Here is a 14,587-nt window from a genome sequence, read left to right as displayed (position 1 = left end):
TGGACACAGCTACATAAGCTGTTGTGATAAGTGAGAATATTTTTATTAACTTGGCTTACCTTTTTTGTAAGAACGAAGTCATTCTCCAACTGGTTGCGCCGGTTGATTTCATCTTCATACCTGTCACAGACAGAAGAGGGTGTTTCAATCTGTTTGTCATATAGAGCGGCTGCAAAGAACTTAAAGTATTAATCTTTCATTGAAGTACAACATTTTGTTATTTTTCATGGCACACCACTTGAAGCTACAGAAGATGACAGAGCACAAAAGGACATCAAGTCCTCAGGAGGCAGAAGAGAGGATTTCAACAGGATCTACAGAGGTGAAGGAGGGAGGGGGTGTAGCGTCCTCCCCAGCCTACTTACTTGTAGATGACTGCACCACACATGGAGCTTGGTATTGCATTTCTTTATTACTCAGTGTGTAACTGCAAAGTCAACATTCTAAACCATGAAATCTTTTTACCACACCCGAACACTTACATCACAGTTCTATGGAGTCCATAAGGAACCATAGGGGTCTTGTCATCTGTGACTCACGAGACACCACAGAGGGGAGTGTGAAGTGGTCAGACTGGACTGATCTCTCATTTTGCTGTCCTGAAGCCTACATGGAAGATCCAATTTAGTGGCCTGTGCATTCCAAACATCCTTTAATCGTACAGCAGACCCCATGTCTGTCTGTAGGTTGCTGCTTATTCCAAACGTGTGTCTCCTATGTCTTCTGAGTAACCCACTACCAATTGGATGTTCCTTCACCTGCCAGCTTTCTCTGGCAGAGGCTCTGTCACAAGGGCCAAGGCTTTCAGTAACCAGGTTCCACAGCAGGCCAACAACGGATCTCAGCTACAAAGACCACTCTGTCCTTTTTACATAGTTTTAAATGTAGGGTTTGGAACAGCAATTCAAGCCTTCTGTGCCAAGATTTCCTGTTATGAGCTGAGCATCTGTCTCCATGATGCAGACATGGAAAGCATCCTCTTTTCATGTTTTGCTTCCCTGTAAGAGTTTGCTGAGCAGGAGCTGATCAATGCAACTGTGCTGTGGTGTCAATGTTAGGGTTTTTAGTCCAAATGTAGTCCCCACATTCTTCACTCCCACTTTCCAAAAAGCGTGATGTACTTCCTCATTGATAGAGCAGCTTCTGGCAGATGTAACCTTTCAGGGCCCTCTTCAGGCAAGTTAACTACAAATATAAAATATCACACTTCACATATTACTAAAATTAAAGGGAGGAAATATGTAAACTCTATCTAGAAATGTATGTGGTTCAGGCTAATCTACATAAATGTTCAGAATATCAGTGTTGGTGGACCACTAAAGGCTTCTGCCTCAGGTAAACATTGACTCCTTGTGTGGGTGTTTTAGGATTACTGACACATGAAGCTGCTCCCGTCTTCCAATAACCCTGGGTCTTCAAACTAGGAGGTGGGCCCTCGTAAAGGAGTTTTAACTGATCCGGGGGGCACCAGGCTCTGGCCAAAAGCAGTGCTTTGCTTTAAACTGAAAGAAATTAGCATCACTAAGCCACTCTGTAATGGGCCATCAGTAACATCTTTTGTCATTTATATCTGGCTGGGAGTATGTGCCGAAGAAGGGACTCAAAATATTCCTCAAACTCCCCCTCCTCCCTACCCCGCCATTTCTGATAATCAGACGGTGGATATTTATACATGTTAATAAAGCCTAGCTAAATAGAATGGTATGTTTGGCAAACATGTATTTGATTGCATTTTTTAAAGAGCCAACAGAAATTAACTGCAATGTATAATTAAGTCTAGACATTTTTAACATTGACAATGTAATAAAATAATTGTAAAAACTTCTGAGGGGGGCTCCAATTATTTTTTTTTATCCACTGGGGGTGAGGGGAAACGGCATTAAAAAGTTTGAAGACTACTGCATTAACCAGTAAGTGTAGACCTTGTGACACTTACTTCAAAGGGACGATCAGACCTTATGGATCACAGGAACTGATCGATGTTTGCTATAAGTGTAATCCACAGCTCTACTTTGCTTCCTGTTTACACCTCATACATTTTGCTGTGTCTTGCTAGTGCCATGTCACCTCCTGGTTGCTTCTGATTCTGCTTGAGTTCTCTATGACCTGCCTTGCAGAGGTGCATCATTCCTTGTGACCACAGACAGGAGTGGCGCGGGTCTAAGAGGCTGAAACCTCTGTGCCCTGCTTTCCAAACATGCACTGGAGCAGCCATCTTTTGCAAGTGTTTTTTCTTTTCTTCTGTGTCTCCATTTTGGTACATTTCTGCCCACGTACAATAATGTGAATGAACTTCATTCTTAATTTATATCATGATAATGTTAAGCACCGTCTGTGGTGAGATAGCGTATTTTTGTACGCCTTCCGTGGTCGTGACAATAGGAGCTTGCGGTTTAGTTCCACCAGTGGCGGTTCCTCCGCTATGGGGGAGGAGCATCACACTCCTGCCAGCAAGAGCAGCGGCAAAACTTTAAAAATAAAATGCTAGTGCATTAAGTTTATTATCGTTTCATTTTTCTAGGGGGCGAGGCCATGGGGGATGACAGGCAGAAACTGGAGAGTGGTGTGCAGTGCTGTCAGTGCGCATGTGGGTTTGTCTGGCCATCTCAGGACAGCCAAATATACATGCGCACTGAGCTCCCTCCACCGCAAGATGTGTTGCCGGGTTGGAGACAGCAGGCACAGGCTCCCAGCCTGTCTGGAAGTGCAAAGTGAGGGCGCTCAGGCCAATCCTTACACTGCTCAAATTGTGACAACAGCATGAGAGCAGCGTTAGGATTGGCCGCCGGGCAGTCTGGGAGCCTGTACCTGGTGGAGCCAGAAGAGTGAGTTCCACCAGCTTAACCCATAGGAAAAATGCACTATTTTGCAATTTCTGGAAATTGGAAATTTGTATTTTTTTTATTATGCCTGTAGTGAATTTCTTTCATTTCTACAGGTAAATTCAATTTGTAAGATTATGTTCAGTAAAACGAAGGAAACACCTCGTCTTGCTGCTTCAATTATTCTGTTGAAAAGAAAATGTCGATTTTGGACACCATCACCCACAATGACTGGTTTTGCAGCCTTTTTTCTCCAATACTTTAAAAATTAAACAGTGCAAGGTTCATTACGTTTTCTGAGGTTTGCAACCATTTCCTTAGCATGTCTCAGAAGTTGCTGTTCTGCAGAACTCTTGTGTCTAGCCTTGAAGCGTAATTCTTTTTGGCAGGGACGTAGCTTGGTCAGTAAGATTGTTTAGGGTGGGGGGGGAAGGGGGAGGTCACAATTTTCCACACTGGCACATAATGTTAAAAAACATTATACATCAAGGAAGGTACATGAGATAGGCTTAAGGGACAGTGAAAAGGGAGAGTAATGAGGATTGGTAGTGGTACTAAGTGAGAGAATACACATTATTTTGTAAAATAATCAACATTTTTTAGGGCTTTCAATACAGGAGAGAGTGTGTGTGTTTGTGTCAGTGTATGTATAAATCCAAGATTTGTAAAGCACTGCAAATCACCCGTGAAGGTCTCAAGGTGGTGAATTGTAGGCACAGGGAGATATAGGGCTTGATTTACTTATTGGTGAAAGGGTTACCCCATCACAACGGTGACGGATATCCCGGCCGCCAAAATCTAGATCCTATTATTTACTATGGGATTTAGATTTCGGCATAAGGGATATCCCGTCACCGTTGTGACAGGGTAACCCATCCGCCAATATCTAAATCATGTCCTAACTGATCTTGCCCAGAATCACAGGATGTTGAGTCGACGATGAGACTCAAAACATGGTTCCCCCAGCTCCGAAGTTGGCAGCTCAGGCCATTATGCCACATCCTCTCCTATGTATAAAAATTCCTGGTGGAATCTGTCAGACACCTCACCATACCCGACTGAAAGAACCTGTACCCGGCTATTTATTAGAAAAAAAAATATTAGGGTGGTGTAACACCCCAAACACCCCTCGCTGAAGCTACACCCCTGCTGTTTGGGCCGGTATCTCTACCTACTATTATGGTGCTATTAATGTGATGATGGGTTAAATTTACAGAAGATACAGCACTGATTCTGAAGATTGGGCACTGTTGCAATAACATCGACCAATCCCCTTGCATGAGTTAGTAGTGCGGCACCATGTTGCAATGTCAGTTTGCGTCAGGTTCTTTGCATGATTGGTGAGGTGATGCAACAGGCATTCAGAGATGTAAAGAGGAGGAAGAAAGCAGAGGATGCTGGTCCACACACCTGTTTTTCAGGTCTTTGAGGAGGGCCTCCATGTTTGCAAGCTCCGCCTCCAGCTTCTCCTTCTCGTGCAGCAGCGTGTCGATCTGTTGCTTCAGGTTGTTGCTGGACACATACATGATCTGGTCGATGTTGGCCTTGTAGGAGTCACTGTCCTTCAGCAGGCTCAACTGAGCTTCCAGTATTTTATTCTGACGCTCTAGATCACGAACCTGAAAAATAAAAAAAATGTACGATTTTTTTTTTTAAAACACACCCGTTCAATATATCAATAACAACATACTGGTTAGCAAATGATTTTGATGGGATGACTAACCACTTAGCAGAGAAGCTTTCATGTATTGTAGAACAAACCTATGCAGAATGGAAAAGGTGGCCTCGGGTAGGTAGAACTGAATGGCATTGACGCACAGGCACCTGAGTTTACGCCCCTTCATGCATATGTCATTAGCATCACTCACATCAACATCCCTTGTAAAGTGGTCCACACTGGTACAAGGGATTGTGATGCTGGCACTGTAGTAGCAGCATGGACCTATGAAGCGCAGGAAGAAAGAGGTGGAAAGGGGATGCAACGAGGAAGTGGAGAAGGAGGGCAGGAACTCCTGGGTGAGTGAAGGAAGGGAACATGAGTGAAGTGTGTTGGTGAAGAATGAACTGTATTACACTTTGTTGAGGGTGTTTCTTGAGCAGAAGGGTCTTGAGTTGTTTTCTGAAGAGCAGGATGGAAGGAGCCTGGTGAATTTCCACTTGGAGCCTTACAGGAAAAAGTATCACATCTTGTGTTACGTTTTTTTCGCTTCTCCTGGGGCTGCATTATAAAAAGTACCCCTGGGCATGTAACGGGCAAGTGCACTTTCTTTATGTGCCCATTGGTCACTTTGGTATTACAGAAGGGGCTGCAGGTGCTTGTGCAGCCCCTTCTGTAATACTGATGGCACATGTACTGCCAGTGCTATCTTCAGAGGGCACGTCTTCATTTGGATGGGTTATGTGGTCTCATGCAAATGAGGTAATCTCTTTGCCTCTGCACCTGTGCTGTATTGCGGACAAGACAGTGGCAAACCATCACTTAGAAGGATCACTAAGGTGGCACACTGTCAATTCGCCGCCCGCCGAAGTTGGAATGATCCCCTATGTTTCTGAAAGTTTTGGGAAGATATACTGTGCAAACTGATCCTTTTCTGAAGCATTTATTCTTAAACAACTACTAATTAAGAAGTATTACTTTTAGAACTCTTGCTTTCAGCATTGTGTGCATTACCAGACTAAACGTGTATTTTCAGGGGAATCTATTTAAATCTTCTCTGGCGACCTCCTGGAATGCCCACAATGCAAAGTATGCAATTTATATATGAATGAGTACATTAAACATACCACTTATATGTACATCTGTCACATACAAGTACGCACACACAATTATACTTACTGCTTTGGGAAAGATGTGACTTACATCTAGTAATTTTGCAGTGCAGCATGGGGTGACATGCCAGGTTTCACAAACCCTACAGAATGCCACCACATGATGTACAAATGTGTCTTACCACAGAAGGCTTAGACCGGCACCTTGACCTCCTGCTCTCAGTAACATGAGCCACGTCATCAGCATGAACTCTACTCTGTAACTTGCACTATGAGGTGGGTGAAGTAGTGATTGCATTTTGAAAACGTTTCATAGGTTGGGTTGAAACTTCAACATAAATTTAAATGTGGGTTGTGTCTTGAAACAGTCAGTGGATTCTAGACACCTGTATCAGGGGTGTTGTAAAGAAGACTACATGATTTTTAGCCACATTTGTATATATTATTTTGCAAATAACATCAATGCACTTTAATTTCACTTGATTTACTTGAACTGCATTGTCACTTATTAGGAGCACCTAATATTAATAAGTTTTGCCCTATTGAGGGTGTGCTTGACTTGTATAATTTTGGAATTGGTTACGTATAATAAAGTGGATGAAATACTTGATGAACCTTACCAAGTTGAAGGGTTTCAGTGAAACAACCACTGCTGTGGAAGTCAAGGGCTCTACTTCCCCCGGGGGGACCAATTTTTGCAACTCCAATTCCTGCTTCTCTTGGCTTGGCCGCTGGTTGCCCTGGTGGGACTCGGTGTCCCAGGGCCCTTTGCTGTGCATCAACTTGACACATCTGCTGATAGGGGGAGGCGCCACTTCGTGCTACATCGTGCTGCTTCTCCCCCGCAGCAGTGGCATGTAGGGGGGCCCAAATTAGGCCCCCCTATGCCACTTTAAAAAAAAATTAATACTTACCTCAACTTACCCGGGATGAGTCCCCCCATCCATGGGTGTCCTCCAGGGGTGGGCGAGGGTGGCAGGGGGTGTCCCTGGGGGCAGGGACGAGCACCTCTGGACTGCTTCCATGGTCAGAGACCATGGAAGTGAGCCCACAGGTCCCTTAACGCCTGCCCTCACCCAGGCGTTAAAAAACGGCGCTGTTTTTTAAGGCCCACCTCCTCCTGTGCGTCAAAATGACGCAGGAGTATAAATAAGGCGCACAGGCCTTAAGGTAATTTTTTGGGTGGGAACGCCTGCCTTGCATGTCATTAACGCAAGGCAGTTTCCTGCATCCAAAAAATGACGCACACGGAGGAATTTTGACGTCCGCAGGGTCAGGCGTCATAGTATAAATATGGTGCACGTTTTGCGCTGAATGTGCGTGAAAATGTTTGACGCACATTCGGCGCAAATGGAGTATAAATATGCCCCTCAGTGTCCCAGGGCCCTCTGCTGTGCATCAACTGGCCGCAGCTGCTGATAGGGGGAGGTGCTCACATATTGCAAATAGCACTGCCTCTCCACTGCAGCATGGGGATTCCTGCTTATATTGAATTGCCCGGTGGTTACCCTGGTGGGACTCGGTGTCCCTGGGCCCTCCGCTGTGCATCAACTGGACACAGCTGCTGATAGGGGGAGGCGCCCAAATTGCGCTACATAGTTCTGCCTATCCCCCGCAGTGCAGAACGTGCGTGGGAGGCGCCCAGGTAAAGACGGGGCCAAAAGCGGGCCCGTCAGAGCCCGGATGATGCTGGGCCCGATCTCCTTCCCCTGTTTCTTTTTTGCTCTTCGTCTTTGGTCCTGCTAGCCATCGTTGTCTTGGGTTTTGGGTCCTGTGGGTCATGCTCTAGTATAATTTCTAAGATAGTGCTATTACCTTTCACCCTTGGGGTGTCTCTGTGGGTAATTAGACAGCTGCAACGGAATTGGGGAGTTGTTTGGAATTGCATTAAATAGCGTTTCCTATAATTGGTGGGGGGGGGGGGTTGGCCGGTACGCTATTAGCAATGGGGAAGCGCAAGGGTCCCAGCAAGGGGGAGTCCCAGCTACCTGTGCCAAAACCAACATCAATTGATTGATGGTAAAAAAGGCCATCGGGGTGGTTGCCTCTGAAATCGAACTTACAGAAAGGCGCTTGTCCCTAAGCCATTTTGGACAGTGTAGAACTCCGGGAAGAGGTTCAGAGTGACACAGACATTCCAAGACTGGATACTGCCATAGACTGTCTCTAAAGACTTCCGGCTCAGCTCAGAGTCCTGGGGGAAAAAGAAAGCTTACGACAGCCTATCCCTATCAGATAGGCAGAAAGGGAAATGCTGGTCCCAAGAAATCATCATTCTGTGGGTCTGAATGTCCGTGAGGAAGAGGGGATCACTGGGGAAGTCCAGTCACCTCAGAGGGTAACGCACTTCTGAGGGACATTTTGGCCCAAGACAGGGCTGTTTTGGCGGCTGAGATTCTGACGTTTGGTAGATCGGTTGTCATCAGTGGAGCCTCCCAATAGGATCACAATAAATTCTGCTTCTACGAGGGGGAGGGTGCAAAAGAATATGGGGTCACAGATAGATTTCACCCCTGCTATTAACACAGACGGGATTAAGCCCCGACTACTAATGAGAAGGGGAGGGAGAGGAGGGAGGGTCTGGTTGCTTGTTACCCAGTTTTAGACAATCAGGGGCAGTGGAGGGGAGCATGGCTCAATACCAGGGGAGTGTTGGTGATTAGCCTAGGCCAGTGGTTGCCCAATTGGAGCCCAAGAATGAGGGAGGCATCACCCTCCCGCCGTCCTCTTGTCCCTATATTGTGGTTGTGGCTGGGGTTCCCAGATTGAAGGGGAGTCACAGCAAGAGCTATACAATAAATGCCTACATTGGTTTGCTAAGACTGGTAACGTTCCATTGGACCTGGACAGTACTATTATTATGACCCGAAAAGTCCACTGGATTGGGCCGGTGATTGTGTAATTGTAAATTTCAGAGATCCGCGGCTGGTCCATAATATTCTATTGGTCGCCCCTACGGTGCAGGCGTTAGGCTCCTCCATTTGTGCAGTTCCCTTGGGTCACTTTCATAGGCCTGCCCACATAGGGAGAGTTCACAGGGGAAATTTCCCTCCCTCAATACGGATAAACCATTTCAAATTTATGATTCCTACCTCTAACCGGTATGAAGTTCTGGATGAAGTGGATTGACTTTTGGGCATCAGCTCCCCTTTTAGGCCACAAGTTGAAGGAAAGTGTTAAGTTGGGCAGGTCTAAGAAAGGGCTGGCCTTGTCTGAGGTCAATCAGTATAGTGGTGGGCTGGGCCCTAACTCTTAGGGCAGGGCACAGAAGTGTCCTGGTTTTTCTACCTTGGCACTCAACACCGCCCTTGTTGGTTTAGTTGGGTGACTTAAACCTTGTGAAACTGCCTCTAAAACAACCATGGGTTCCAAATCGGCGGTTGGAGATAAGTTGGTTGTGGAGAAAAAAGTTTACCCTAGGGGAATTTATTAAAAATGGTGGAAGGAATCCTGAGGTTGAGAAGCTGAACCAGGCTCAAGGCCTACCCATCGATCCGGCAGGTCGCATGGTATGGAGGCCAGGAGCAAGCCTACAAAGCCTCTCAAAATAGCCTCATGGAATGTTGCAGGCCTGAGGAACAAGCTGGCCTGTCCAGATTGGGGTAACTTCATTGAACAGTATGATATCTGTTTCTTACAAGAAACTTGGATGACACAGGAGTTTCAGCACCCAGGATTTGCGGTTTCTCAGAAAGCAGCAGTAGCGGAAGGCGAGGAACACCGTCGGGGTATTTCAATTTGGGTTGCTACCCATCTGGGATGTAGGGTAGCCCCAGTTTGAAGTCTCTTCCAACGTCATCCTTTGTCTTTTACTTACTTTTCCTCCCAGTGTAGAACTGTATTTGATCAATGTCTATTCGAGATCGGTCAGTTTGAACCGCAAGTCAGGTGTGGTGGAACATCTAGAAGAACTTCTTACCACACTCTCAGTGAGTGCATATAAGGTAGTGTCAGGTGATTTTAAATGCCAATATGAGCCTTTGGGTATGGAGCGAGATGATACATCGGGCATGGAAGATGAGATCTGGGCTATCCCAAGGCTTCTGACCTTCCCAATCAAAAAGGGGGCTCCACTGGCCTTACAACTTAATTCGCTAACACTAAACTTTGCATTACGTACCTGAAATGGGCGTACCAAGTCTGACCGCCAGGGGACCCACACTTTCAATCGTGCTGAGCAGACCTCCTTGATAGATTATATTTTGGTGGGTATAAGGTTGTGGTCTTGTTTAATAGATGTTGAGATTAAATTTAGAGAGGACAGAGATCACACTGTCCTCTCTCTAGAGCTAATGCTTCCTCTCGATAAGGCTACAGGAGGGCAGTCTGCCTCGCTGGATGACCGACTCACACTGGTCCCAAACCAGAGGAGAGTTAAATGGAGTGAATTGGAGCAATCATCTGTCACTATCAAAGCACTGTATAATTCAGTAGGAGCTGCACTTGATGAATTGTGGAAGGTTACTGGAACTGAAGGTGACACAGGCCGAAGGGCAATAGTGGCCACAGCTCAGAAGTTGACAGCACTCCGGGCAATTTCTTCTTTGTTGAATCCCAGGGACAGGAGGAAATGCAACTTGACCTGGTTTAATAGCCAGGGTCGTGCAGCTAAGCTCTCTCTCCTAAAGGCTTTAAGATCTAAAGATAATGGTGTGATTAGTTTAGCTACGGCAGCCTACAAACATGCTGTTGATTGTGCCAAAAGAGATTTGGAACAAGACAAGTGGGAGTCTCTGCTTACTGCTCTCAGAAATAAGAATTTTAAAGCATTCTGGTGCATAGTAGCCACTGGTCACCCAGACTCATGTCCCCAGATTGAGAACATATTGGCGGACCTGTGGAAAGAACATTTTTGTTCCCTGTATGGAGAGGGAATGGTGCTGGAAGATTGTGGGGGAAGAGATACTGAAGCAGTTTGACATGAGGGGGTCCTCCCATGCAGGGTCGGGGTACTTCAATTTTATAACCCTTGAGAAGGTTGAGAGGGCCATCAATTCAATTGCCCCAGGAAAGGCACCAGGAATGGATAAAATTCCAGGGGACCTCCTTCGGGCAGCCCCCGAAGTTTGGGGACCGTATCATGCCATTATGGAGGGGATGCTTATTCTGTATACATGGTTAGGAGCGGAGATTATTCCTATTTTTTTTTAAAAGGCTCACCCCTGTTACCTAGTAATTACAGGCCTATTAGTCTAATTTATGTCCGGCAACAAATTGAGTAATTCTAGAGAGGTTACATGGCTGAATGGAGGACCTGGCCGTTCTTAGCCCATTTCAAACAGGTTTTCGCAAGCATACCTCGATCATTGATCAAATTTTTAGGCCACAGCTATTGTATTGGAAGTACGTCGTTCTGGGGGGAGGTAGTCTGTATTTGATTTGTGTTGATTTACGCTCTGCCTTTGACTAGGTCCCTATGGACAAGCTCTGGCACATTTTGGCAAACTTAGGGTTCCCCCCATCTGTGCCTCATTCTCCAAAGTCTCCAGGGAGGGATCTTTGCGCAGGTCCATTGTTGCCAACTAGGAGAACTCTCAGATCCTTTCCCAGTTTTAAAAGGGGTTTGACAAGGTTGTGTGCTGGCACCCACAATATTGTTTTTGTATGTTAACGAGATATTTAACTGCTTGTCAGCCATACTCAATGATGTCCCTAAATTATCGAACATTAAGGCACCAGCTCTTATGTTCGCCGATGACACCCTTTTAATCTCAAAGACCTCTATGGGAATTCAATGGGTAATCAATAGCTTCAACTCTTTTTTGCAGGGAAAGGGGTCTAGAAATTAATGGGAGCAAGATAAAATTTATAATTTTGAATGCTGCAAAGACTACACGCTCCAATCCCAATTTGAACAGGATTGCACTAGAGAGGGTCTCAATCTTTGAATATCTAGGGATTACTCTCAGTGAGCATATGGACTGGCTTTTCCATATGGAAAGACAAAGATTTAGGATGGGCCAGTTTGTGGGTGGGCTCTCGAAGGTGCACGGGGGGTCACTGTTCAAATCAGTTAGCCCTGTAATTGAGATCTATAGAAGGTAAGTTGTAGGCGCGACCATGTATGGGGCAGAGCTATGGGGTCGAGCTATGGGGTCATAAACCACTGGTAGAGTTTGAGTATTGAGAATAGGTTTATGCGACAGCTGTTGAATCTCCCAGCCAGTAGCCCTCTGTTGCACCTTGGATTAGATTTGGATATGAGACCTCCAGTAGAGGATATTAGATTTAGGCCTATACTCTTTTGGCAGATAATCTGGGCTTCTCTGGATCTAAATTCCGATAGATCTGCCCTTGAGGAGGTGCTAGGGATTGTTGGGGTGAATCGATTGCCTTGGCTGAGATGCGTCAAGATCACTTGGGAACAGATGAGAAAGCGCCATCTGTGGGACAACTTCGGAGAGGCTTGTCAAGCCCTCTAATGAGTTGAACTCACTAAATGTTACAGGGATTATACATTTCTTGACTTGTTAAAGGTGCATTCTCAAGGCAACTTGAACTCACAATTCTTATGTTTTAAGGACTCTTACTGTTTGGAAAGATGCCTTGATGTAATTCATCCGGCTCTGGCGAGAAAGTAATATCTCCAATTTAGGCACAGCATCCTCCCAATTAGTTCCTTCATAAGTAAGTGGAGTCAGAAGGGACAGCTGATGGTGGACAGCCTGTGCCCATCATGTGGACGCGGGGAGAGACAGATGGGCATGTTCTCTTCTTTTGTCCAGTCTGTAGGAGGTATTGTTCTCCATGGATAATCCCAAGCCTGTCGCACTCTTGGATTTACTCGCTGCTCTGAGGCACTAACAGGTTTGAGGACAAATACTGACCAGCCTATTGTCTGTGCTGCCTCTAGTTATTTATTCAAGGTTTGGTGCATAAGCAAGAGGGTGGTGGGCTGATATGAACTCTGATATATATATGTCTATGGCTTGTACAAACATTTTGGTTCTTATCTGGTAAATTATTATGGTACATGTTGCATTCGGATTTTATGGTATGCATAATATTTGTTTTTTATTTCAGGATGGAGGTGGAGGTGGGTGCATGATGCATCCGGCTTTAGAATGAGCTGGAATATTGGGCTTTTAGAAAATAGTCTCCAGAACTTATGTTAGTCTTGGAATTGTTACATGCTTAGATTAATTTTCCAGGAGTAGGCGGTCAACGTAGCATGTTACAGCTGCTCCTAATTGTAAACCTCGATCTCTGTTTTTTAACAGCTGTTGTTTTTTTACGGAAAAGGTTTTAGATATCCTCGTTAATTTTATTGCGCATGGTTTTACATTGACTTGATCTATGTAAATGTTATTGATTGCTTTCTTTGCACTTTTATGGCCTGGAGTGCCACAATTAAGTATTGCTGCTGCAGTTCCAATAATGCATCTGCAGACAGTCTGATTTGGAGCAAAAATGCCACCTCAATAATATTAATGGGACAGCGATTGTTTGAATTTTTCTGAACGCAAATGCAGCACAGAAAACAGCATCTGCAGCAGGCACAGGGTGGAGGTGGGTGCGGGTGTATAGACCCCCCCACTAGTTTTAGAAATGGGACTCAGTTCCCCTTACTAGTGACTGGGAGGTGTCACGTCGTGCCCAGAGCTGCAGCTGTTTGCATGCATACACACTTCTATGCTGTAACCAGGCCTCAGGGTGTTTTTGAAACCCTCGCCCGACTGGTAGCATCCCTTGTATTTTAGAGAGAGTTGCAGAGGGAGCAATCTTTCAATCTCCTATCCAATGGTGGTTGGTGGCCTTTAAAAGTGGTGGGGCATAATCCTTGGCTTGAATTCCATTGAGAGAGCCTGACCTCTGCTCGGAGGGTTCAGGGTTCGTTCACACTCGCTTGCACTCAGTTTTACTTTCTCTGATATTCTCATTCAGTTTTAGTCACTTACTCTCATTCCACTCTTACTCTGAGTCACTCGGTTTCACTGACTCACACAGTCACACTCGATCTCACTTACTCTTACTCAGGCCCATTCATTCTCACTCCTTCTGATTCACTCATTCTCACTCAGTTTCACTCAGTCTCCCTCATTCCCACTTAGTCTCACTCATTCTCCCCAAGTCTCCCTTAGTCTTCTCCTGACTCACTCAGTCCCACTCATTCAAATTCACTTAATCTCACGTTGACTCACTGATATTCAGCCACTCTCACTGATTCTCACTTAATCCCATTGATTCTCACACTCTATCTCCCTCTGACTCACTCATTCTTACTCATTCATAGTCAGTCTCGATCATTCTCACTAAGTTTTACTCATTCTTGTGGATTCACTCAGACCCGCTCATTCTGATACACTCACTGTCAGTCTGACTCACTCGTACTTTCCCATTCATTCACACTCATTCTGACTCAACCCCACTCTAACTCACTCAGACTCAATCATTCTTGCTTAGCCTCATTCGTTTTCACTCAGTCTGGCTTACTCAGAGTCACACACTCTCTCTGACTCACTGTCTCACTCATTCTCTGGATCACAAAGGCTTACTATGACTGACTCATTCTAACACACAATGACCCTCACTGTCATTCTCTGTCTCCATCATTCATTCTCACTTGTCCTCACTCTTCCTACTACTCATGCTCACTCCTTTACTGACACTTTCTCACTCGCACACACATAGACACAGACATGCTCACACATACTCATGCTCTCTCACAGACACTCAGTCTCACGCATGCACACACAGCATTTAAAAACATCTGTACTCCTCTCACTGTCTGTGTAGGTCCCACTTGGACCCCTGTTACCGCCTCCTGCTTCTAGTGCTTGAAACTGAAACTGCGAACATGTCTGGTCACTGATTCGAGGCTTCAGTCTCTGCTCTTTCGCCCACCTCAGTGATGAGTTGAGAAAGGGCGGTGTGTTTGGCTGATTGACGTGTGGCCACAGGCACTTCCGGGCTTAAGCCTGCAGCATCCGTGGTTACCTTTAGCTGTGAAACTTGACCACGTTACAGGTGGGGAGGCACTGAGGCCTGCGAGGGGC

At 45.6% G+C, this 14,587-nt stretch overlaps 1 protein-coding gene across 1 annotated transcript in view; it reads right to left on the bottom strand.

The window, feature by feature from the left end:
• The window catches only part of LOC138286634 (keratin, type II cytoskeletal 8-like), an 82,480-nt gene that overhangs the window by 49,696 nt on the left and 18,197 nt on the right, over positions 1 to 14,587 (bottom strand). Inside the window, exons 2-3 of the mRNA XM_069227085.1 lie at positions 4,233 to 4,441; positions 60 to 120 (exon numbers count right to left, since the gene is read on the bottom strand). Of these exons, the coding sequence (XP_069083186.1) occupies positions 60 to 120; positions 4,233 to 4,441 (270 nt within the window). The remainder of the gene's footprint in view (positions 1 to 59; positions 121 to 4,232; positions 4,442 to 14,587) is intronic.

Source organism: Pleurodeles waltl, chromosome 3_2 (assembly GCF_031143425.1).
Source record: "Pleurodeles waltl isolate 20211129_DDA chromosome 3_2, aPleWal1.hap1.20221129, whole genome shotgun sequence".
Taxonomy (NCBI): domain Eukaryota; kingdom Metazoa; phylum Chordata; class Amphibia; order Caudata; family Salamandridae; genus Pleurodeles; species Pleurodeles waltl.
Note: the sequence above shows the minus strand (reverse complement) of the source record. Positions and strands in the feature narration are given on the sequence as shown.